Source organism: Pseudonaja textilis, chromosome 11 (assembly GCF_049901715.1).
Source record: "Pseudonaja textilis isolate UNSWEBS1 chromosome 11, rPseTex1.2, whole genome shotgun sequence".
Taxonomy (NCBI): Eukaryota; Metazoa; Chordata; class Lepidosauria; order Squamata; family Elapidae; genus Pseudonaja; species Pseudonaja textilis.
Window position 1 is genome coordinate 3890354 of NC_142000.1, and position 23777 is coordinate 3914130.

Sequence of the window (23777 nt, forward strand, 5' to 3'; positions counted from 1 at the left end):
GAAAAAAAAAAGCATAGCTTCAAGGCTTGTCCACAACCATTATTGAGAAAAGGTGGAGCATTTCCCTCCATGAATGCTCAGACATTTTTGGATTGTCAGCTTTCATCCCATCGAGCTAAATTCCTGAAAGACGTGCATTTGCACATGTGAGCAAGCGGGTTAGGGTTAGGGCTGAACCAGAGTTAACGGGTTGTCCTCAAGTTACCCCCACAACTGAGCACAACATTTCTGTTGCTAAGTGAGGCAGCGGTTGAGTGAATTTGCCCCATTTTATGACCTTTCTTGCCCCAGTTGTAAAGTGAATCATTGCAGTCCTGAAGTTAATCACACAGTTGCTAAATTTAATCTGGCTTTTCTTTTATGTACATTGAGAGCATTTGCACCAAGACAAATTCCTTGTGTATCTAATCACCCTTGGCCAATGAACTATTCTATTCTATTCTATTCTATTCTATTCTATTCTACTTTCCTACTTTCCTCCCTCCCTCCTCCTCTTCTTCCTCTATTCTATTCTATTCTATTCTATTCTATTCTATTCTATTCTATTCTATTCTATTCTATTCTATTCTATTCTATCTATTCTATTCCTTCCTCCCTCCTCATCTTCCTCCTCCTCCTCCTCTCTATTCTGTTCTATTCTATTCTATTCTATTCTATTCCTTCCTCCCTCTTCGTCTTCCTCCTCCTCTATTCTATTCTATTCTATTCTATTCTATTCTATTCTATTCTATTCTATTCTATTCTATTCTACTTTCCTTCCTTCCTCCCTCCCTCCTCCTCCTCCTCCTCCTCCTCATCTCTATTCTATTCTGTTCTGTTCTGTTCTGTTCTGTTCTGTTCTGTTCTGTTCTATTCTTATCTGGGGAGGTTTGAACTGCCAAATTGCAGTCAGCCATCAGTCAGCCGAAGTAGCCTGCAGTACTGCACTCTAACTACTGCGCCACCGTGGCTCTTCTTTGACTTTGTAACTCAGTTTTTTTCAGACAATCTGTACTGTTGCAAGCAGCAAGATGGAGGTCCAAGAGGAAAAATCCGGATCTCCCCAAATGGGAGGTGAGAAAGAATTGCGAAGCTCTTCAAAGCTCGCTGCTGAAGTCCAAGACCTGGAGAAGCAGCTGTCACGGATCAAAGTCCATGTTCCTAAAGGTGTATGGTAAGCAATATCTAACTTCCTTTAGGGCATGAAAGTTAATTACTGTATTGACCCACTTTCTGGGTTCTCACAAGAGGTTGTTGTCCCCGAAGCCTACTAAATGGCCTGAAATTTCACACTGTGAAATTGATTAGCCCATTGTGAGAATGCACATTGAAATTGATTAGCACAGCATGAAAATCTATTTGAAATGTATTAGCACGTTGTGAAAATCCATGTTATAGTATGCTGGAAAATCTACAATGAAATTTATTAGCCCATTGTGAAAATCCACATTGAAATTTATTAATGTAATTGAAAATATGCTAAATGGTTGATCTTGGTTAACACAGATATCTATTCAAATTAAAGATGGGTGCAATTATCTCCTGTCTCACTCATTTTTTTAAAAAAACTATCTCGGCAAATTAACTTGACTTACAACCATAACTTATCCTAACATTTCTGTTGCTAAGCAAAACATTTGTTAAGTGAATTAGCCCCATTTTATGACCTCTCTTGCCACAGTTGTTAAGTGAATAACTGCTCTTGTTAAGTTAATAACACAGTTGTTAAATGAATCTGGCTTTTCCTCCTTGACTTTGCTTATAAGAAGGACGCAAAAGGGGATCATGTGACCCCTGGATGCTGCAACTGTCATAACTATGAACCAGTTGCCAGGGACTTGAATTTTGATCACATGACCATGGGGATGCTACAATAGTTGTTATTGTGAAAAATGCTCATTAGTTGCTTTTTTTTCCAGTTCTGTTGTAACTTTGGACAGTCACTGAGGGAACCAGTGTAAGGCAAAGACCACCTGTAGTTAGCCATATTTTAGCCTTGTTTATTAGCCAAATAACCAGTCCAGGAGTTAATTTATGATGCGATGTGTCTCAGAAATTTTAGCCATCAGAAAGTGTACTAAGAAAATTAGCTCTGGTTACAATATTTTCTCTAGGATCAAATCCTTTGTATCTTTCCAGGTTTTGCCCACAATATAGCAATAAATATAAACTCCCCGGACATTTAATTCTGAGTTCAGAACTTGTCTAGGGATATGACATAGCCTGGCAAAAAAATGCTGTACTGCAGACAAGAATAAAACCATGTCCATGCAAATTTCTACTTAATGCAATACCCAGAAGTCAAAGTTGTTACAGTGGTACCTCGGTACTCAAATGCTTAGAAACTCATCGAATTTGGGACTCAGCGCATTTTGACATGAAAATGTTGTCCCCATACTTTTCGTTTGTTTGGTATTCAATGCACAAGGCAGAACTTCATGGTGCAGGCTGCCTTGCGACACACTATATTGCAGAGCAAAAGACATTGCAGAGAAGAGCAACAAGGATGATTAGGGGGCTGGGGGCTAAAGTATATGTAGAATGATTGCAGGAATTGGGTATGTCTGGTCTGATGAATAGAAGGACTGGGGGAGACATGATAGCAGTGTTCCAGTATCTCAGGGGCTGCCCCAAAGAAGAGGGAGTCAAGCTATTCTCCAAAGCACCCAAGGGCAGGACAAGAAGCAATGGGTGGAAAGTAATCAAGCAGAGAAGCAACTTAGAACTAAGGAGAAATTTCCTGACAGTGAGAACAACTGATCAGTGGAACAACTTGCCTCCAGAAGTTGTAAATGCTCCAACACTGGATGTTTTTAAGAAGAGATTTGTCTGAAGTGGTGTAAGGTTTCCTGCCTAAGCAGGGGGTTGGACTAGAAGACCTCCAAGGTCCCTTCCAACTATTCTATTCTATTCTATTCTATTCTATTCTATTCTATTCTATTGGATCCCATCCCATCCCATTCCTATTCCATTCCATTCGATTCGATTCGATTCGATTCGATTCGATTCAATTTGATTCCATTCCATTCCATTCTATTCTATTCTATTCTATTCCTTTTGGGGAAAATTCATTTGATACCCATCCTTTTTGGTACTTCTTGTGCCTCCCAGAACCAATTAATAATGAGTTCAAGGTACCCCTATAAATACCCAGTTTTCTGGACTGATCTTGTAACTAAAATTACATATATTTAGTTCTTTGTCACCTAAAGCTCCCCATGGTACAAACATACATTTGGAGATATTTTTTCCTGCCAAATGTCCATGAGATTTCTTCATCCCCAACCCATCTACAAGGCAGCTTTAATTACATTGGTGTTAAAATAACACTTTCTGCCTTATTCTAACACAGGTGTTCCCAACCAGGGCTGCTTGTATCCCTTGGGAATGTGAGACCATATTCCGGGAGGGAGGTGGGAAAACTTGGGTTTAGAAGTTTTAAAATTATAATGTATATGCATAATTTTATGCATATAATTATCTACTTTTGCAAAGCGTGTGAGAATATATCAGAAGCATTCTTGGGAGGGGAGGGATATGGAAAAGGTTAGGAACCCCTTTTAGAATCTAACACATCCAAAGCCAGCATCAAAGTAGATGTAAATGTTAATTTTTCCAAATTCGGAGCAGCGTTGTGGCCCATAGAAAAATGGTGCCGTCTCCAAATTTTTTGGACACGCCATTCTTCTCGAAATTTGGAATTTAAACTTGCCCAGGGATTCAGCAGTCTTGCTCATGTGTACTGAACCATGGCAGAAGTATGTCCTGGTAACATCTTCTTTTTCCCATAAGCGAGACAGCCTGGGAATTGTGCTAAATCGCTTTTCCCTTTTCTTCTGACCTCAATTCCTGGCAGCCTCAAGGGGTGTGAAATCTCTTGAAGTGTTATCACCATTTATTTTGGAAGTCAGGGCTACATGGGAACAGAAGCAACCGAAGCAGGACAGCGATGGGTCCAAGAGGAGCCCTATCTCAGGCCAGCTGTTTTCTGCTGACTCAAGGTTGGGTAAAGATTGTTTTAACGTGATAGAACAGGAAAAGCCCTTCGATGAAGTTCTCTGTTCTTATGCTGTAGGAACTTTTTTTTAAAAAAACTGTTTTTTAAAAAAAATAAATTTATTGAATTTTCAAGTTTAAAAACAAATTCTACATACATTTTTTGCAGTTGTTTTATTCCCTTCTCCCACACACACAAACACACACACACACACACACACTATTTACAATTACGCTTTAACAGTTTTACATTTACATTTTCTTTTCTTTCTGTTGTCTAACCAGACATCTCATTTCTCCCAAACTGTATAGTATTCTTTTTCTTCCCTCTCCTGCAATTCCATTGTAAATTTGTTCATTTCTGCGCAATCCATTACTTTCTTTATAATCGTGTCATCTGTGGGGGTACTATCTAATTTCCAATTCTGAGCATGTAATATCCTAGCCTCTGTTAATATATGTATCATTAATATCTTTTGTATATTCACCTTTAGTTATCCCTAATAGGACTGTTTCAGGTTTGGGCACTATCTTTAAGCTTGTTATTTCCTGTAACCAGATCTTTACCTTATTCCAAAATTCCTTCGCTTTTGGGCAGGTCCATCACATGTGAAAGAAGGTCCCTGGTGTCTTTTTACATTTCCAACATTCCAGTTTTAAATTTGGATAGATTTTAGCCAATCTCACCGGTGCTTGATGCCAACGATAAAACATTTTGCACAAACTTTCTTTATATGAAACTGTCAGCGTTAATGTATAATTTTTCATTCATAATCTTTCCCAATCTTCTAATTGTATACTGTTTTAAACTACAGTGGAATTGCACCATGGACAGGAGGTTATACAACTTGCCCCGTGGTATAACCGGAACAATCTGGAACTGAACACACTCAAAACCGTAGAAATGATGGTAGCCTTTAGAAGAAACCCTCCCACACTACCACCTTTTACAATGCTAGACAGCACAGTATCAACAGTAGAGACCTTCAAATTTCTGGGTTCTACTATATCACATGACCTAAAATGGACACCTAACATCATAAACATCATCAAAAAAAGGACAACAAAGAATGTTCTTTCTGTGCCAACTCAGAAAGCTCAAACTGCCTAAGGAGCTGCTGATACAGATGGGGGTTGGACTAGATGACCTACAAGGTCCCTTCCAACTCTGTTAATTTGAATCTGTAAGTTCTACAGAGGAATGATTGAGTCTGTCATCTGCACCCCTGTAACTGTCTGGTTTGGTTCTGCAACCCAACAGGACAGACACAGACTTCAGAAAGTAATTAGAATGCAGAAAAAGCAATCTACCTTCCATAGAGGACCTGTATACTATATGAGTCAAAAGGAGGACTGTGGAAATATCTACAGACCCCTCACATCCTGGACATAAACTGTTTCACTTCCTTCCCTCAAAACGACACTACAGAGCCCTGCACACCAGAATAACTAGACACAAGGACAGTTTTTCCCCCGAACGCCATCACTCTGCTAAACAAATAATTCCCTCAACACTGTCCAACTATTTACAAAGTCTGCACTACTATTACTATTAATCTTCTCATCACTCCTTATCACCCATCACCTCCCACTTGTGACTGTAGGACTGTAACTTGTCGCTTGTATCCTTACGATTTATATGGACTGTTTCCTAGTATGATTTGATTGCTTATTGTACCCTGTGATTCTTATTAAGCGTTGTACCTGATGATTCTTGATGAATGTATCTGTTCTTTTATGTATATTGAGAGCATTTGCACCGTGACAAATTCCTTGTGTGTCCAATCACACTTGGCCAATAAAGAATTCTATTCTATTCTATTCTATTCTATTCTATTCTATTCTATTCTATTCTATTCTATTCTATTCTATTCTATTCTATTCTATTCTAATTTCTATTCTATTCTATGATGGAATAGCACAGCACCTTGAACTGTAGATGGTCAGAGAGAGTTCTGTTTCTAGCTTAAAAAAATAAATAAAACAGGCGTCACTTTTGGTCTCCTATCAGGAAGTGACTCCCTGAAATCTTGGCAAATTGCTACCTATCAGTACAGCTAGTCCTTGACATATGACCACACATGAGCCCCCAAAATGTATGTTGTTAAGTGCATTTTGCCCCATTTTATGACCTGTCTAGTCACAGTGTGGATAAGTGAATCATTGCTGTTGTTGAGTTAGTAACATGGTTGTTAAGTGAATCTGGCTTTCCCATGCACTTTGCTTGTCAGAAGGTCATAAAAGGGATATTGAAACGGTCATAAATATGAGTCAGTTGCCAAGCATCTGAATTTGGATCATGTGACTAGGGATGCTGCAATAGTTGTAAGTGTGAAGAACGGTCATAAGTGGGCTTTTTTCAGTGAAGTTGTAACTTTGAACGATCCCTAAATGAACTGTTGTAAGTGGAGGACAATTGTTTTATTCCCTTCTTTGTCTTCCCTGCATATAGTGAATTTGATTGGAGCAAGATTGTCACGGCCCACTTGCCGGAGTCCTACAAAAGCAACACACCCAAGGAGCAGCTGCTTCTACAGGTGGCGGATAATTTCCATCGGCAGTACGCACACCTTTGCCCGGACCGTGTACCCCTCTTCCTTCACCCAATCAATGAATGTGGCATGGAAGTAAGTCAGACAAAGAGTTCTAGAAAGGAGGTTCCAAGAATCTATAAAGCCTGAGTAGCTTCTTTCTTTTCTGTCCATAATTTGTCCTTATCACTCATTTTCTTAGAGACCAATTAGAGGTGACACCAGAATTATATTTGGGAAATACGGAAGGCACACCCATTTTGAGGGAAACCACCATCCAGTACCCACAATTCAGCTATTTTCAAAGCTGTTACTTCCAGTGATGGGTTTCCAAATTGTTTCCTATGGGTTCCATCACTCTGCTAAACAAATATTTCCCTCAACACTGTCCAACTATTTACAAAGCCTGCACTACTATAACTATTAATCTTCTCATTGCTCCCTATCACCCATCCCCTCCCACTTGTATGATTGTATAACCATAGCTTTGTCACTTGTATCCTTACGATTTATATTGACTGCTTCCTAGTATTATTTGATTGCTTATTGTACCCTATGACTCTCATTAAGTGTTGGACCTGATGATTCTTGACTCTTGACGAATGTATCTTTTCTTTTTATGTACACTGAGTTATTTGCACCAAGACAAATTCCTTGTGTGTCCAATCACACTTGGCCAATAAAGAATTCTATCCTATCCTATCCTATCCTGTCCTGTCCTATCCTATTCCTATTCTGCATTCTATTCTATTCTATTCTATTCTATTCTATTCTATTCTATTCTATTCTATTCTATTCTATTCTATTCTATTCTATTCTATTCTATTTTCTATTCTATTCTCTATCCCGTTCCATCCCCATCCCATTCTATTTAAATTCTATTCCTATATCCTTCTATTCTATTGTACCCTATGACTATTATTAAGTGTTGTACCTGATGATTCTTGACTCTTGACGAATGTATCTTTTCTTTTTATGTACACTGAGAGTTATTTGCACCAAGACAAATTCCATGTGACTCCAATCACACTTGGCCAATCTATTCTATTCTATTCTGTTCTGTTCTATGCTATTCTGATTTCTATTCTATTCTATTCTATTCTATTCTATTCTATTCTATTCTATTCTAATTTCTATTCTATTTTAATTCCTATATTCCTGTATTCTGTTCTAAATTCTATTTATTCTATTTTAATTTCTATTCTAATTTCTATTCTATTCTATTCTATCCTGTTCTCTTCTACGCACGGTTCTATGCACGCAAGCTTTGCACACATGTGGAGGACTCAAAGACCAACCACTGTCAACGCTGGTAAGCTGTGCTGTTTTTTAGCTCAGCTGAGGCACGGAAATCCACTCTGCAGCTGAGCTAAAAAAGCAAGGGAATACAGGAGAGGTAAAGGCAGGGGCGTGTGGGCGGGGCCAGCCAGAGGTGGTATTTGCTGGTTCTCTGACTGAACCCCAACTCTGGTTACTTCCCCATCTCTCTGTGACATCCTTTTTTTTTTGCTGCTCAATCAGCTTTTAACAAAATAGAAGAGAACAAACTTCCACAGCCGTCTTGTTAAAAATGCAGAGGATTTTTATGAAGCAAATCCAAGAACTGGGTTTCCAGGAATTCTCTAAGGTGGTTTTCCCGGGAAATTGCAAGGGGGACAAAAAATAGTGTGTTTATAATAAATACCGCAATCGGTCTCTGCTTGTCCTCCACATTCTAATTTGTAAAGTTCTCTTCGATGGTGTTTTTTTTTTAAAGTGGAATGTTGTTGAATCTTTGAAAGGACAACTTTTATATTTGCTTATCTGTTGGCAAAGCGAGTGACCTTCCAGCTGCACAATTATAAGTGTAAAAGTTGACCACAAAGTTCCTCTCTGGCATTATCTGATCAGGATAAGCATGCAATCTGTATATTCCTTCCTGGGATGAACTCGTCCATGTCATTTGCAAAATCTTCTCATCGTAGAGCGAGCAAACAGGAAACAGCAGCTGGCAAACCTGTTTTTAAAAGTATAACTTTTACACGCCGTGAGTTGTTTTTTTAAATAAGCTCAATTATTTGTGCAGAGTAGCTACAGTAGAATGTTATACCGACCTACCAAAACAGATTTTCCCTGAGCTTTCTTATCTAGAAACTCACAGGAAATTAACAAGTTAAAACAGACTTTTAAAAATCTTTATTTTAAAATGGCAGAACATGCGATCAGACTGTGAGATGATAAATGTTTAATACAATCCATTTTGAAAAACTGAAGATTCAAAAGAAACCCAACTAATTTTACCAAACCTTTTTTTCAGGGTTTGGTTGGTGTTTTGAAAGAATTTATTTTTTTTAGCCATGAAGAGCCATAGGCTTTGTGTGAATGTTTTGCTTATGCGTTTTGATGCTTAATATGGAAATGCTAGAGCTTTTACAACATTTTGTTTTAAAAAAGTCCTTTATCACACCTTTATTATTTTTATAAATAACTCTAGGTGCGAACACACACAATACTCCTTCTTGCTCTATATTCCCCACAACCCTGTGAGGTGGGTTGGGCTGAGGGAGAAGGACTTGGCTTAAAGTCACCCATCTGGATTTCGTGCCTGAGGTGGGACTAGAACTCCCAGTCTGGTGATTGGTTCATAGTCACCCAGCTGACTGTCATGCTTAAGAAAGGACTAGAACTCACCGTCACCTGGTGACTGTCCCAAAGTTCCCCAGCCAACTTTCATGGCTAAGGTGGACTAGAACTCACTATCTCCTGGTGATTGGCTCAAAATCCCCAAGCTGGCTTTCATCCTAAGGCAGCTCTTGAAGTCACCATCTCCTGATTTCTAGCCTTCACCTCTAGACCAAATTGGCTTTTTGAGTTCAAATCTCAACTCGGTTGACATGGGATTGTATTTCTGATGAGCATAGAGTCCTGATTGGTTGATTTATATTTTTTCTTTGTTTGTAAAAGTAACCCACTGGCTTTTGTGTTGCAGAAATTTGTAAGCACAACGGTTCGGCCAACTCTGCTCCCTTACTCAGAGTTGTACAACTGGGATAGTGCCGCTCGTTTTGTTTCTGATTACCTCAACATGGAGCCTCTTCCTTCTCCACTAGCACCGGTAAGAAATAGGTCCTGCATGGGTGATCTGAAGGCTCCATGGTGGGGGGAGCTGATGCAAAGAAGGACTCAAAGCCATGTCGATGTGGTGCTAAAGATGGCCTAAAGCAGGCTCCCTTTTCCGTGTTTCCTAACACCCGGTCCAAGATCCTTCACACATACTATCACAAAGACAGTGCCAATGGCTGCATCATTGGAAGATTTGAAAGACCAGGTTAAGGACATTGTCTTGGAGAAGGTCCACCTAGGTGGTTGCTACAAGTTGACACTGACTTTATGTCCCAAAGATGCTTTTTCAAGAAGCAACTTGACTTTCTTGGTTTTTTCTTTGAAGATGTTTTACTTCTCATCCAAGGAGCTTCTTCGGTTCTTTCGTTTTCTACCATTCAGTCAGAACTGAAGAAGCTTCTTGGATGAGAAAGTGAAACGTCTTCAAAGAAAAATCAAGAAAGTCCAGATGCATCTCAAAAAAGCACCTTTGAGACAACCATGAGCAGGAGGACTGAGAATCTCCATAGACACTGAATTCATGGCATATAATCAATCGGTCAATCATTATGAACTGATATATTCTGCATACTTGTTCGTTTAATTTTTGGTTGTACATCTCATGAACCAAAGCTGTGTCTTTACTGAACAAAATAAACTATGGGTAGAAACAGTATACCAAAATAGTTATTGAAGCATGGAGTTATAAAATGTTCACAGTGAAATCAGCAGTAATCGATAATAAAAATGCAGAGAATTGAAGTTGCAGCGAAAAGTTTAAAAATCACAGCAGGCTCAAGGATGTGTGTCTTCTCTCTCCAGCCCTGTTACTTATGTTCACCAACAACCATCTTGAGGTACCAGCGAGGAAACTGCTTTGATTTTAGTGTCCTTTTATGCTCTCTGCTAATTGGGGCAGGCTACGATGCCTACTGCGTGAACGGCTATGCCACCAAGGACATTTGCATGATGGACGAGTCCACGGAAGAGTGCCCACTCTTACAGAAGCCAGAAGAGGTGAGAAACAGGACTTGAGTGGGATCCAGAGCCAGTTTGGCCTACTGGTTAATGCGCCACGCTAGAAACCAGGAGATGGTAAGTTCTGGTCCTGCCTTAAGCACAAATGTACACTGGCAATTATCGTTGGGCCGATCACCAGAACACAGTGAGTTCTAGTCCCACCTTCGGGATGAAAGTTGCCTGGGTGATTTTGGACCAATCACTAGGAGACTGGGAGTTCTAGTCCCACCTTAGGCATGGAAACCGGCTGGTGACTTTGGGCCGATCATTAGGAGGTAGTGAGTTCTAGTCCCACTTTAGGCATTAAAATCAGCTGGGTGACGATCACTAGAAGATTGTGAGTTCTAGTCCCGTCTTAGGCGTGAAAGCAAGCTGGGTGACTTTGGGCTGATCATCAGGAGATGGTGAGTTCTAATCCTGCCTTAGGCATGAAAGTTGGCTGGGTGACTTTCGGCCAATTACCAAGAGACAGTAAGTTCTACCCCATCTTAGGCATGAAAGCTGGGCCAATTCCTCTCTCTCAGCCCAAGTCATCTCACAGGGTTGTTGTGGGAAAAATAAGCAGAAGAAGGAATATTAGGTAGGTTCACTGCCTTGGCTTACTAATCAGAAAAAAACAAAGTGGGATAAATAAAATCTAACAAACAAAAATAAAATAAATAATTTGAAGTTGCTACAAAGATAGAAAGAGAGAGAATAGTGAGTGGACAGTTAAGACAGACTTTGTACTTTAGTTTTAAATCTCCTCCAAATCAGGAGTAGTCCAGTAGCCTCTTTTCAGACTAACACATTTTATTAAAAGGCAAAAACTTGTATGAGCTCATTTTGTCTGATGCATGAAGTGCTAAAACAATATTTCTCCAACCTGGGGATTTTAAGATATATAATTCCTAAAACAGCACAGCTTGCTAGGGAATTCTGGGAATTGAAGTCCTCATATTTTAAAATTCCCAAGATTGAGAAACATTGAGCTAAATTTAGGTAGTCCTTGACTTACAACCGTTCATTTAGTGACAGTTCAAAGTCACAATAGCACTGAAAAAAAGATCACTTTTCACACAATCGTTGCAACATCTCCATGATCATGTGATCAAAATTCAGAGGCTTGGCAACTGACGTGGATTTACGACAGTTGCAGCATCCCAGGGTCTTGGCTTATTTGCATTTTCAAAAAAGTTTTGTTTAGCTCCCCTAATTTTTTTGTGCCATTTCTTCTTTTTCCATTAATCCCATTTTATGTTTAATTATATCCATTTGGTTTTTAAGATTTTTATGCTGTGGGTTTCGTTGTAGTTCCTTCTCCAGTTTCTTATGGTCTTCTTCTAAAATCTGTTGCATTTTTTCTTTTTTAAATATTCCTTCTTGTATAGGTTATAGTCACACCTCTGGTATATTTATATATATCGGTCTGATCTAAGTACAGTATAGTATATAAAATCATACATTGTAATGTCCTACCTGTCAATGAATACTTCAGTTTCAACCATAACAACACAAGAGCAAACAATAGATACAAACTCAAGGTTAGTCGCACCAAACTTGATTGCAGGAAATATGATTTTAGCAACAGAGTGGTCAATGTCTGGCATACTCTACCTGACTCTGTGGTTTCTTCCCCAAACCCCAAAAACTTTAACCTTAGACTGTCTACTATTGACCTCACCCCTTTCCTAAGAGGTCTGAAGGGGGTGTGCATAAGCGCACCAATCGTGCCTACCATCCCTGTCCTATTGTTTCTTTCTTATTTTTCTTATATGTACCCATTTCATGTATTCATAACTATGTTTTTACTTATACTTGTTATCTTGTAAGCAATTGACATAAATAAATAAATAAACAAACAAACAAATAAATAAATAAAAAATACACCTTCATAGTATCCCACACATTTTGTAATAAGGTTGCCTCCGATTTATTTTCTTTGAAGAAGAAAGCCAGTTCTTTCGCCATGTTGTTAATGAATTCCTTTTCCTTCAAAATTGAATTATTCAGAGTCTCTCTTGACCTTTTCTTTTTGCAACCTTCTGACAAGCACAGTCAATGGGAAAGCCAGGTCCACTTAACAACAATGTTATTAACTTAACAACTGCAGTGATTAACTTAACAACTGTGGCAAGAAAGGTTGTACAGTGGGCGAAACTCAACAATTGTCTTGCTTAGCAATGGAAATTTTGAGTTCACTTGCAGTCTTAAGTTGTGGACTCCCTGAGTTCGAATCCTGATTTCAACCTTGTAATTTCAACCTTGCAGCTCACCGAAGCTTCTGTCTTTTCCAGGTATTGGTTTGTTGGGAAGGGGTCAGCAAAACATTTAGTGAATTGCAGTCACATGAACACAGAACACCATCATGGATTGTGAACTAGCCTGCCTAATATATGGTCATGTGCCTGTCGGGGGCTGGCCCATCCAAGCATGCTAGGCATGTTTTATGGGTTCTAAAGCACCCATTCTCTGGCCATTGTAACATTGAAAATGAAAGGTTCTTAAGTAAAGACTACTTGTACAAATGTAGAAAAAGAATACACTCAGTGACCAAGTCCAAGAGTTTTGGCCAATCCCTCTGCTGTCCCTGAGATGACCAAGAGTAGAATATACCACATCCTTCCTTTTGTGCAATTAAAAAGTATTTGGCCATAAGCAGACTTTTTGGGTGAGGGTAAATAATTTCCAAAGATTGGATTAAAAAGAGGGATTGTTCTTGGCCCCAGGTCCAAATTGAAGAAAAGAAGGAGAAGGCTAAGAAGTATGCCATCAAGCCCCCACGTGACCTGCGGAGCAAGTATGAATTACGCCAGGAAGAGAAGCAACAGGCTAAAGAACAGGCTGCAGACGAGAAGAAACAGAAGGAGGAAGAAGAGAAGAAAGCTGTACGTAGTTTAGAAGAGACTTGTGGGTCTGGGTTGGCTGACTTGAGTGTGGTAGGAAGGCATCCAGAGATCAAGAGACAGGTGACAGCTCAGCCCTGGAGAAATGTGGTTGGAAGCGTTGCAGATCATTCAGAGATATATATCTGGCAGGGATGGGCTGCTACCAGTTTGCACCGGTTGTTGATTTTACATCTGGTTTACTGAACTGGTAGTTGCAACAACTGGCTGGCCCCATCCGCCCCTCCCCTCCCAGGAGTCTCCATGTTGCCTGTTTTGGATCCCAAGTAAATGCAGGGTCCGCTCAAAGGCTGAGGAAGGGCAAAAAACAAGCCTCATGGGGCTCCATTTCTGGCCTCCAGAGAGCCTCCGGAGCCTGGGGAGGCCATTTTTGCCTTCCCGGAGGTTCAAGGAAAGCCTCCAGAGCCTGCGAAGGGTAAAAAACAGGCCTCCCGGAAGTTCTGGAAGGATGGAAATGGCTCCATTTCTGGTCTACAGAGCCCTCTGGAGCCTGGGGAGGCCATTTCCTCCCTCCCGGAGGCTCAAGGAAAGCCTCCAGAGCCCGGGAGGATGAAAATGCCTCACCCCCCACCATGGTGCAGGAGGCCGACTAGGCCACGCCCACCATGGTCACACCCACTCAGCAACCGGGCAAAGAATCAGTTGCTAATTTTTTTGAAGTCCATCCCCCAGATACCTGGGTGACATCACTAGCCACAAGGTTGGGAAATTCCTTTTTCAGTTTCTTTGGTTCTGTCTTTACCCCGTATTAATACTAGTAAGACCTCCCTGTAGAGCTGCTACCCCAACCGTAGCCAGCTTCAAGGAGTTTAGCATTTGGACACCTTTGCCCAAAGATTTGTGGTGCTTTTTAAAAGTATTTTCTAAGGTTTTATGATATCTCTTACTGGAGAAATTTATAATTTTGCAAGATCATGTGAAATATCAGGATTTCCATGGGATTTTGCTGGAATCCATGAGAGTTTGACCAGTTAATTTTAAAATACCGATCCAGGCCACTAAAAATGACATGGATCATGCAGGTCTATGACAATTCACCACAGCCAACTCACTATGGCCAACCTGCTACGATCAACTCACTGTGGGACAAGAGTTACACTAATATCAAAGAAATGGTGGGTTAGTATCATTAAAGAAAGGATGAATTCACTGCTTGGAACTTTCTGGGAGATCTGCCCCACCCATTCTCTTTCTCTCTCCCTCCCTCGTCTCCTTCCTTCCTTCCCTCCTTCCTTCCCTCCCCCCTCTCCCTCCCATCCACCCTCTCTCTACAATGTAAAAAAAAAATTGAGATTCTAGAAAGAGTGCAGAGAAGAGAGCAAACAGGATAATCAGGGACTGGGGGCTAAAACGTATGATGAACGGTTGCAGGAACCGGGCATGGCTAGTCTAGTGAAGAAATGGACCAGGGGAGACAGGATAGCAGTCTTCCAATATTTGAGGGGCTGCCCCAGAGAGGAGGAAGGGGTCAAGCTATTTTCCAAAGCACCTGAAAGCCAGACAAGAAATAATGGATGGAAACTGAATAAGGAGAGACTCAACCTGGAAATAAGGAGGAATTTTCTGACAGTGAGAACTATCAACCCATGGAACAGAAGTTGCCTTCAGAAGTTGTGGGAGCTTCATCACTGGAGGCTTTCAAGAAGAGACTGGACTGCCACCTGTCAGAAACGGTGTAGGGTCTCCTACTAGGGCTGGGGAGGGGGGTTGTTACTCTGTTAATCTGTTCATTTCTCTCTCTCTCTCTCTCTCTCTGCTGCAGCTGGAAGAGAAGCCGATAGTGGACCGTCTGCAGGGACTCCGTGTCCATGCCTGGGTGCTCGTTCTCTCTGGCAAGCGGGAAGTGCCTGAAAGTTTTTTCATTGATCCTTTCACTGGGAAAAGCTACAGCACTGCTGATGATCACTTCCTGGGTATTGAGAGTCTGTGGAACCATCGGAATTATTGGATCAACATGCAGGATTGCTGGAATGGTTGCAGGGTGAGAGTCTGAGTGGGCCTTCCTTACTCGCAGGAATCTCAAGTTTCTTTTTTTAATTACAAGTCAACGAACCTCGAACACAGAATCCTAAAGCTAGAAGGGACCTTGGAGGTTTTCTAGTCCAACTCCCTGCTTAAGGCAGGAGGCTATCCGAAGAATAATTTGATGTTCCAACTTGAGCTGTGGGTTGTGCAAGAATAAATAAAAATGACATCTAGACAGCCGTGAGGAAAGGAGAAATATTCATTCCCCAAAGCAAAGAGCTCTGCTTTGCAGAGAAAATAGGTACAGGGGATATTGTTTGACAGGGGAGCTTGTCCCGGTTGTGGAAATGTGTGCGTTGCTGATTCTAGGATGACACTTGAGGGAGCATGGGTACATGCAGACCCCAGAGAAGGGGGTTTGATTCGATCAAGTGATGCCGGTCGGGTCTCTTGGTTTGAACGGTGAGCGTTACAATTGCTTTTGCATTGTGTTAATTGAGTTTTGTGTGTTTGCTTGTGTGTGTTTGCAAATTGAAGTAAGCGTTGAATTATTTTTGAGGATTGTGTAATTTTAAAGGATTTTGGAGGCTGTAAATGAGTAACTTTGGGGAGACCTGAGTCAGTTAGCATAAGATTCCCTCTACAATATTTCTAAACACAGTTTATACTGTAAAATTTATAAATTCTTCCCACAAGATCCTATACCATTCTGGATAAACAGCTGTCCAGTCTCTTCTGTCCATCTCCATCTCTGGTGATGGAGCAGCGGTAGCTTCTGGAGGCTAGCTGTCCAACTGATTAATTGTTCTGGCTATCAGGAAATTTCTCCTCGGTTCCAGAAAGGATCTCTCTATGGCCAGGTTCCACATCTTACTTCTTGTCCTGCCCTTTAACAATTAATTATTAATTTTATTAATAATCTAATAATTAGGTTAACAATTTCATAATTTGATGGCATATTAATATAGTGATATTATTGAAAATTACAACTGCAGCAATAAAAACTAATGCAAACTGACAAATTAAAAGATTAAAACAAGATAGAAAATGCAGAACAGAAAGAAAGAGGAAAAAATATAGTAAAGAAAAGAAATAGTAACTTCCCCTTCATTGCAACAAGCATAAATATTTTTTTAACTTGTCACATTTTCTTAAAATACAAATACGTCCCATATCTCATCTCTTATCTATAAATAAATCCATAAAGCATATACATTTCAGTCGTGATGTCAGCAAAATCCATAAAGGATTACCAAGAATAATACTATATTTTTTTTAGCCAGGCCATTCTCTTGTTCTGTTATTTGCATCTCTTTCAATTATTAAGATAGCAGCCAGTTACTTTTGTATGTCCATTTTACAGCAAATCTTTTTCTATGTCAGTGTATATAGCCTGTCATTTTTAAATTTACTTTCAAGTCAGTCTTGAATTTGTCAGATAAAACTTGTTCCTCTTCCATAATATTTTTTGAACATAGTACATCTATCAAAACAGACACTTTTAAAATTAACTCCTGGGTCCACTGTTCAATATGTCCAATGTTAAAATTTTGTTGCTTCATTCTGTAACTGTAAATTGAGTTTGAGCAGTCTTTTTAAATTATAATCTTTAGTTCCCTCTAGTGTCCAATTTTTAAAGTCTTATTCTACTGTTCTTTTTTTAAAAAAATTCAGAAGGAAAGCAAATTCCCATGGGAAAGATTCTGTTTATATAATTCCAAAATCTTATTTCATATTTACCTGGATATTTAGTCCATTTATATTTTTTTTTAAATCAAAGTTTTAATCACCTTTTTGCCATTCATTGCAGAATTCTTTTATTAAGTTCTTAGACTTGTAGTTAAAACTTTCCCTTGCTAAGGATTGAAGGAAACTCATCCAGTGCTGTAAAATCTTTGGATCCAGAAGTTCCTAATAGCTAGAAAGCACTTAATAATCTAATTCCAAAAGTGAATGGAAAATGAAGTCAGCAGATGTAATTTCCTTTCAACAACACCAACTATCGTTTGAACAAACTGCATTTTCCCTCATCTCCCCAAAGCAATAAACCCCCCAAGAGATTGATACAGGAGAATAATTGTAGCTCAGGATTCCAATGAGGGGTCCTTGGTGCTCACTGAGCTTGGAGAACATCAATGACTCCCACCACCTCCAGAGACAGTCACTGTGTTACAGTCTCTTCGTGAAGAGCAACTGTCTGGAGTACTTGTGGGTCATCTCAAGTCCTCTCCTTGCCTGGAGACCAATCCCAAAGAGCTGGTCTACTCACCAGCTTCCCATTCTGCCATAATTGGCTCTGCTTTTTTTTTCATGGCGCTGTCTTCAATTTGTCATTTATTCTCCAAAAATGAGGAATATCAGGCCTCCACGCTTGGAATATTTCATCTAGTTTTGGTCACCACAATATATAAAAAAAAAAGACGTTGAGACTCTGGAAAGAGTGCAGAGAAGAGCAACCAAGATGATTAGGGGACCGGAGGCTAAAACATACGATGAACGGTTGCAGGGACTGAGCATGGCTGATCTAGTGAAGGGAAGGACCAGGGGAGGCATGAGAGCAGGAGAAACTTCCTAATAGTGAGAATAATTAACCACTGGAACAGCTTGCCCCCCCAGAAGTTGTAATTACTGGAGATTTTTAAGAAGAGACTGGATAGTCACTTGTCTGAAATATAGTACAGGGTCTCCTGCTTGAGCAAGGGGCTGGACTAGAAGACCTCCAAGGTTCCTTCCAGCTCTATTCTGATAGATAGATAGATAGATGATAGATAGATAGATAGATAGATAGATAGATAGATAGATAGATAGATAGATAGATAGATAGATAGATAGATAGATAGATAGATAGATAGATAGATAGAGGTAGAGACAGATAGAGGTAGAGACAGATAGATAGATAGAAAGATAGATCCATAGATCGATAGATGATAGATAGATAGAGGTAGAGATAGAGATAGCTAGATAGAAAGATAGATAGATAGATCGATAAATAGATAGATAGATGATAGATGGATAGAGGTAGATAGAGATCGATAAATCGATAGATCAATAGATCGATAGATAGAGATCAATCGATTGATCGATCGATAGATGCCGAAACTTGTGGTTTCGAGCTGAATTACAGAATTACAGAATCATAGAGTTGGAAGGGACCCTGGAAGTCTTCAACCGCCTGCTCAAGCTGGAGAGACCCTCTACCATTTCAGACAAGTGGCTGCCCAGTCTCTTCTTAAAAGCCTCCAGTGATGAACCCTCCACAACTTCATGTTGAGGGTGCTTCATCACTGGAGCTCACACAAGCTCAGATTTCCATTTTCAAGGATGCTCCCCACCCCCCTAGAAATTTCTGCTAAATTGTTTACACCAAATCTATCACGTAAGCAAAATTCCAGAAGTTACTTCTTTTCAACTTCTTGATCTCCTACCACAGACCTCAGTTTAACACCAAGAACCTTTTGGGTGAGGGCAGAAATCCTGCCTTTTAACTTGGCCTTAAGGGGCAAGCTGCCCAACTAAATGTTGGTCTGAACAGAACTATTTCTAGTGGAGAATTCACTGGGATCTGTTGCCCTTCTAGGATCTTCTGTTTGATCTCGGAGACCCTGTGCGATGGGAATTCATGCTTCCCAGCACCGACAAACCCTTGTTGTCCCTGCCAGAAATGGAGGAGGAGGAAGATCTGGGCGAAGATGATGTGGAAGATTTGGTAAGGTCTGGGACAACCAAACGTGACTCCTGATACTAACGGTTTGACTGCTGAGTTTGTGCAATCCAGCTATCCAGACCACTTAATCAGAACACGAGCTGGAAGGGACCTTGGAGGTCTTCTAGTCCAACCCCCTACTCAAGCAGAAGATGCAGGGGGTTGGATTAGAAGTCTTCCAGGGTCCCAGATATATTCTGATTGGTTGATTGATTGATGATTGATTGATTGGTTGAATCTTGCACCAATATCTTCATCAATATCAAAAGTCAAGGGCAAAATGCATGGGCTGTCTCTCTTCTGGCATGCCTTATTGCTGTAAAAGTAGCCTGCCAATGATCAGTAGAAAGTTTCTGAAAATAAAACAAGAATTTCTGTTCAGAAAGGTAATTCAGGCTGCCAAATGCAGAGCAGGAGTTAGTTAACATGGACTTTGGTAGGTGAGCATTCTCACAGCCTTGTTTATTGCATCCTGGTTAGATGAAGGAAGATGAATCAAAGAGTTTTGACATGCCTGCATCTTGGGTGGAGCAGATCCATATATCTCCCAAAGGTATTCTTTTTTTCTTCCATCTTGACCTGTCTTCAGTAGACAAGCTTGGCAAGGAAGTGATAGCAGTAAGATCTAACCATCTTAGAAGGCATCAGTTTGTAACAAACTATCTATAATTGCAGGGAGCACACAACTAAGGATCTTCTCCTTCTCCTCCTCCTTCTCCTTGTCCTCCTCCTCCTTCTCCCCCCTCCCCTCTGAGGTAGCTTCTCTGCAACTTAACAAGGAGACCTTAGAAAAGAAATCTGGGATGAAGCATAGATGAAAGTCATCATGTTGAGCTCACTTGCTAGACCCCAAGGGAAGGTGATCTTTAGCATTCATGGTTTTAGGAAGGGAAGGATCAGGATTAGGGTTAGGGTTGGGATAGGTTCAATATTTAGGACGCAAAGAAGGGATTGGATTATAGAAGAGCTAAGCATAGTTATAGTAAGGTAGAAAAGTTCAATATGATTTCCCAAGCCAACGAAATATGAAGTCTATGCATGCAGTCAACTTGGTAAGTACCTACTTACCAGGTTGACTGCTTGCAAAGACTTCATATAGACTCACATAGACTCAACCAAACCACCCCATCACTCATTTGGAGTCAATCAGGCATCCAAAGTTAACCATCAGACCAGGACTGTTGATAGTCAGGAAAGAAAGAAATTATATTCCATCAATATTTGGAGAACCTCAGTTTCTCATTCTTACCATGTATGTCTTCTCTGTTCTTATCTCTAGAATTTGAGACTCGCTGTCCTCAAGGCAAGAAACTGATTCAATATAAGAATGCCAAGTTGGAGAAATGGGCACCATATCTTAATGTCAATGGCCTAATCACCCGATTGACATTGTATGAAGATCCAGATTGTAAGTAGATTTAAAATGGAAGATCTTTTGGGAGATGAGTCATGTTCAGTTTGATGTAGTGTTTGGGGATAATTCTCTGTTTTCCTTTCATAGTTTTTATTAAGAGTTTTTAAAAATAATAAAGGATAATGCAAACCAAATTTAGAAGAAAGTGAGAAAAATAAAAAGAAAAAGAATAGAAAGTACAAAAAAACGAAATGGAAAGAAAGAAAGAAAGAAAGAAAGAAAGAAAGAAAGAAAGAAAGAAAGAAAGAAAGAAAGAAAGAAAGAAAGAAAGAAAGAAAGAAAGAAAGAAAGAAAGAAAGAATAAAAAGGAATTAAATTCTTGGACCTTTGGACTTGAGATGACTTTATAAGACTTTAAGACTTGTGGTCTTCAATGCTCAGAATTCCCCAGCCAATTATGGGAGTTGAAGTCAACAGACATTAAAGTTGCCAAGATCCCTGGTGTATATAGAATCTGTCAGAATGGTATATATGTCCACTTTTCCTTAAACTAGGGATCTCCAAACTTGGCAACTTTAAGAATTGTGGACTTCAATTCCCAGAATTACCTAGCCAGCACGGTCTTAAATTGGCCAAGTTTGGAAACCCTTGATAAACTTTTAGAGCAGATAAATACAAAATAATTCATGTGTTAATTCATAAATTTTTGTCTATTATTAATTCTCGTAATTTTAATAGTTCCTCTCGCAAAGACATGCAGCCACCAGTATGTATGCTGGAACCCCAGCCTGGCTGTTATTTAATTGCACTTCTGCTGATCTGCATGACCACCAGGCTCATATTAATGTCTTTTATTTTTTTTCTTTTTGTACACTGAGAGCATATGCACCAAAGACAAATTCCTTGTATGTCCAATCACACTTGGCCAGTAAAGAATTATATTCTATATGGTTGTAGATGCATAAGAAGCAAAGGGTCCACACCAAAATAAACAATACCAACAAATCAATATTCAAGATTCTTTCATTTCTGGATGGCCTTATCTCTCTGCCCACCACAAGCTAATTACAGATTAACAGAGTTGAAGGGACCTTGTAGGTCCACCACCACCCCTGCCCAAGAAGGAGACCCTATACCATTTCTGACAGATGGCAGTCCAGTCTCTTCCCACAATTTCTGAAGGCAACTTCTGTTCCATGGGTTGATTGTTTTCACTGTCAGAAAATTTCTCCTTATTTCTAGTTTGAATCGCTCCTTGATCAGTTTCCATCCATTATTCCTTGTCTGGCCTTTGGGTGCTTTGGAAGATAGCTTGATCCCTTCCTCTCTGTGGTAGCCCCTCAAATATTGGAAGACTACTATCATGTCTCCCCTGGTCCTTCTCTTCACTAGACTAGCCAGGCCCAGTTCCTGTAACCGTTCTTCATATGTTTTAGCCTCCAGTCCCCTCATCATCCTGGTTGCTCTTCTCTGCACTCTTTCTAAAGCCTCAACATCTTTTTTATAGTATGGTGACTGAAACTGGATGCAATATTTTAGGCGTGGTCTTACTAAGGCTTTATAGAGTGGTATTAGTACCTCACTTGATCTTGATTGAATCCCTCCGTTAATGCAACTTGAGGATTGTATTGACTCTTTTGGCTGCTGTCACACACTGTTGGCTCATATTTAGCTGGTTGTCCACTAAGACCCCCTTTCACAGTTACTGCTATTAAGCCTGGTTTCACTCAGTCTTTTCTTCTCTTTCCACCATCAGGTACCAAAGTGCTTGAAGTGAAAGAGTGGTTCAAGAACCGCGAAGACAAGTTGGACATTCGAGAATTAAATAAGCAAACCAACATCATAGCAGAGCAATTCCTACCTGGACATGCCCTGGGCCTGAGAGGTATCTTGTACAACGAAGAGCCTTGATTCTTGGCAAGGAAGGGAAGAAAGATCTTCTGCCTTTAGCTTGGACATTCCTTCCTTCTTATTTATTTATTTGATTTGTATCCCTTTTTTTTAAACTTTATAAATTACTAAAGTAGCAAACTATCAGACACAAGAAATCAGGAGCCAGGATAGAGTTCAAAAGTACTATGAATGTATTTCCTACAAACTATTCTCAAGAACCTGGTCTAACTAAGGGTCAAGGCAAATTAGAACGCAAGAAGAGTCAACAGACTTCCAGGGGGCCTGGATGTTGGTCTCTTATGGTGGCATAGAGACTCCAAACTGATGATGCGTTTGACCCTGCCCTCGGGCTCAGACTGGTCATCTCCTATACAAACTTGCTAATACACCTTCCGTTTGTTTTCCCCACAAAAACAAGCCGGTGAGGTGGGATGGGCTGAGAGGGAGTGAGAAAGAGAGACAAAGTCATTCAGTTGGCTTTTGTGCTTAAGATGGGACTAGAACTCATCATCTCCTGGTGATTGGCCCAAAGTCACCCAGCTGGTTTTCATGCCTAAGATGGGACTATAACTGAGGTGGTTTCTAAACAAGGACCATCAGTATTTTCAATCTTGTTTTGTCATTCCTATTTATTAGTGTGTCTGAGGAATTCAAAATGGCAGCACCAATAGCAGCCTCAGTGAATTCAATGCTCTCTGATAGTTTTGTTGTTTTTAAACAATTCCCACAACACTGTCAAACTATTTAGTAAGACTGTATTAATATTCTTCTTCTTATCTTTCCTATTACCCATCTCATTTTCTACTTATGACTATAACTTTTGTTACTTGTATCTTTATTATTTATATTGTTTTATTTAGTTTCCTAGTACGATTTGATTATATAGTATCCTATGATTATCAGTAAGTGTTGTATCTTATGATTTATGATAAATGCATTTTTATGACTGTATTTATCACTTATAGCTTTTATGTACAATGAAAACTTATGCACTGAAGACACAATTCTTACGTGTCCAATACACTTGACCAGTTAAGAATTCTACTCTATCCTATCCTATCCTATCCTATCCTATCCTATCCTATCCTATCCTATCCTATTTCCTGTTCAATTCCACTCCACTCTACTCTACTCCATTCCATTCCATTCTGTTCTGTTCTTTCACTGCCTACTCCCTTGAGTGTTTTGTAAAAAGTCAGATTAAAAAGAAATACACAGATAGTCCTTGATTTACACCAGTTTGTTTGGACCAATGTTGGAAGTTACAACAGCACCAAAAGAAAGTGACTTATGACAATTTTCCACACTTACAACCGTTGCAGCATCCCCTTAGTCATGTGATCATCAGCTCTTCTGTATGGTCTCTACCT

The 23777-nt window shown here is 39.9% G+C and overlaps 2 protein-coding genes across 3 annotated transcripts in view; one reads left to right on the forward strand and one right to left on the reverse strand.

Annotated features, from left to right (window-relative positions):
* Positions 1-23777, forward strand: part of DRC7 (dynein regulatory complex subunit 7) — a 36539-nt gene that overhangs the window by 1021 nt on the left and 11741 nt on the right. Inside the window, exons 2-11 of one of the 2 annotated variants that reach the window (XM_087940434.1) lie at positions 974-1153; positions 6428-6602; positions 9475-9600; positions 10410-10604; positions 13316-13474; positions 15255-15473; positions 19035-19163; positions 19641-19713; positions 20440-20568; positions 22271-22399. In XM_087940434.1, the coding sequence (XP_087796560.1) occupies positions 1011-1153; positions 6428-6602; positions 9475-9600; positions 10410-10604; positions 13316-13474; positions 15255-15473; positions 19035-19163; positions 19641-19713; positions 20440-20568; positions 22271-22399 (1477 nt within the window). In that variant the 5' untranslated portion in view covers positions 974-1010. Of the gene's footprint in view, positions 1-973; positions 1154-6427; positions 6603-9474; positions 9601-10409; positions 10605-13315; positions 13475-15254; positions 15474-19034; positions 19164-19640; positions 19714-20439; positions 20569-22270; positions 22400-23777 lie in introns of those variants that run through there. The other variant, XM_087940435.1, reaches the window with a different exon arrangement.
* Positions 18661-23777, reverse strand: part of LOC113445334 (contactin-3-like) — a 42568-nt gene continuing 37451 nt past the window's right edge. The window contains exon 8 of the transcript XR_015744931.1: positions 18661-18694. The gene's annotated coding sequence lies outside the window, so the exon portion shown is untranslated. The remainder of the gene's footprint in view (positions 18695-23777) is intronic.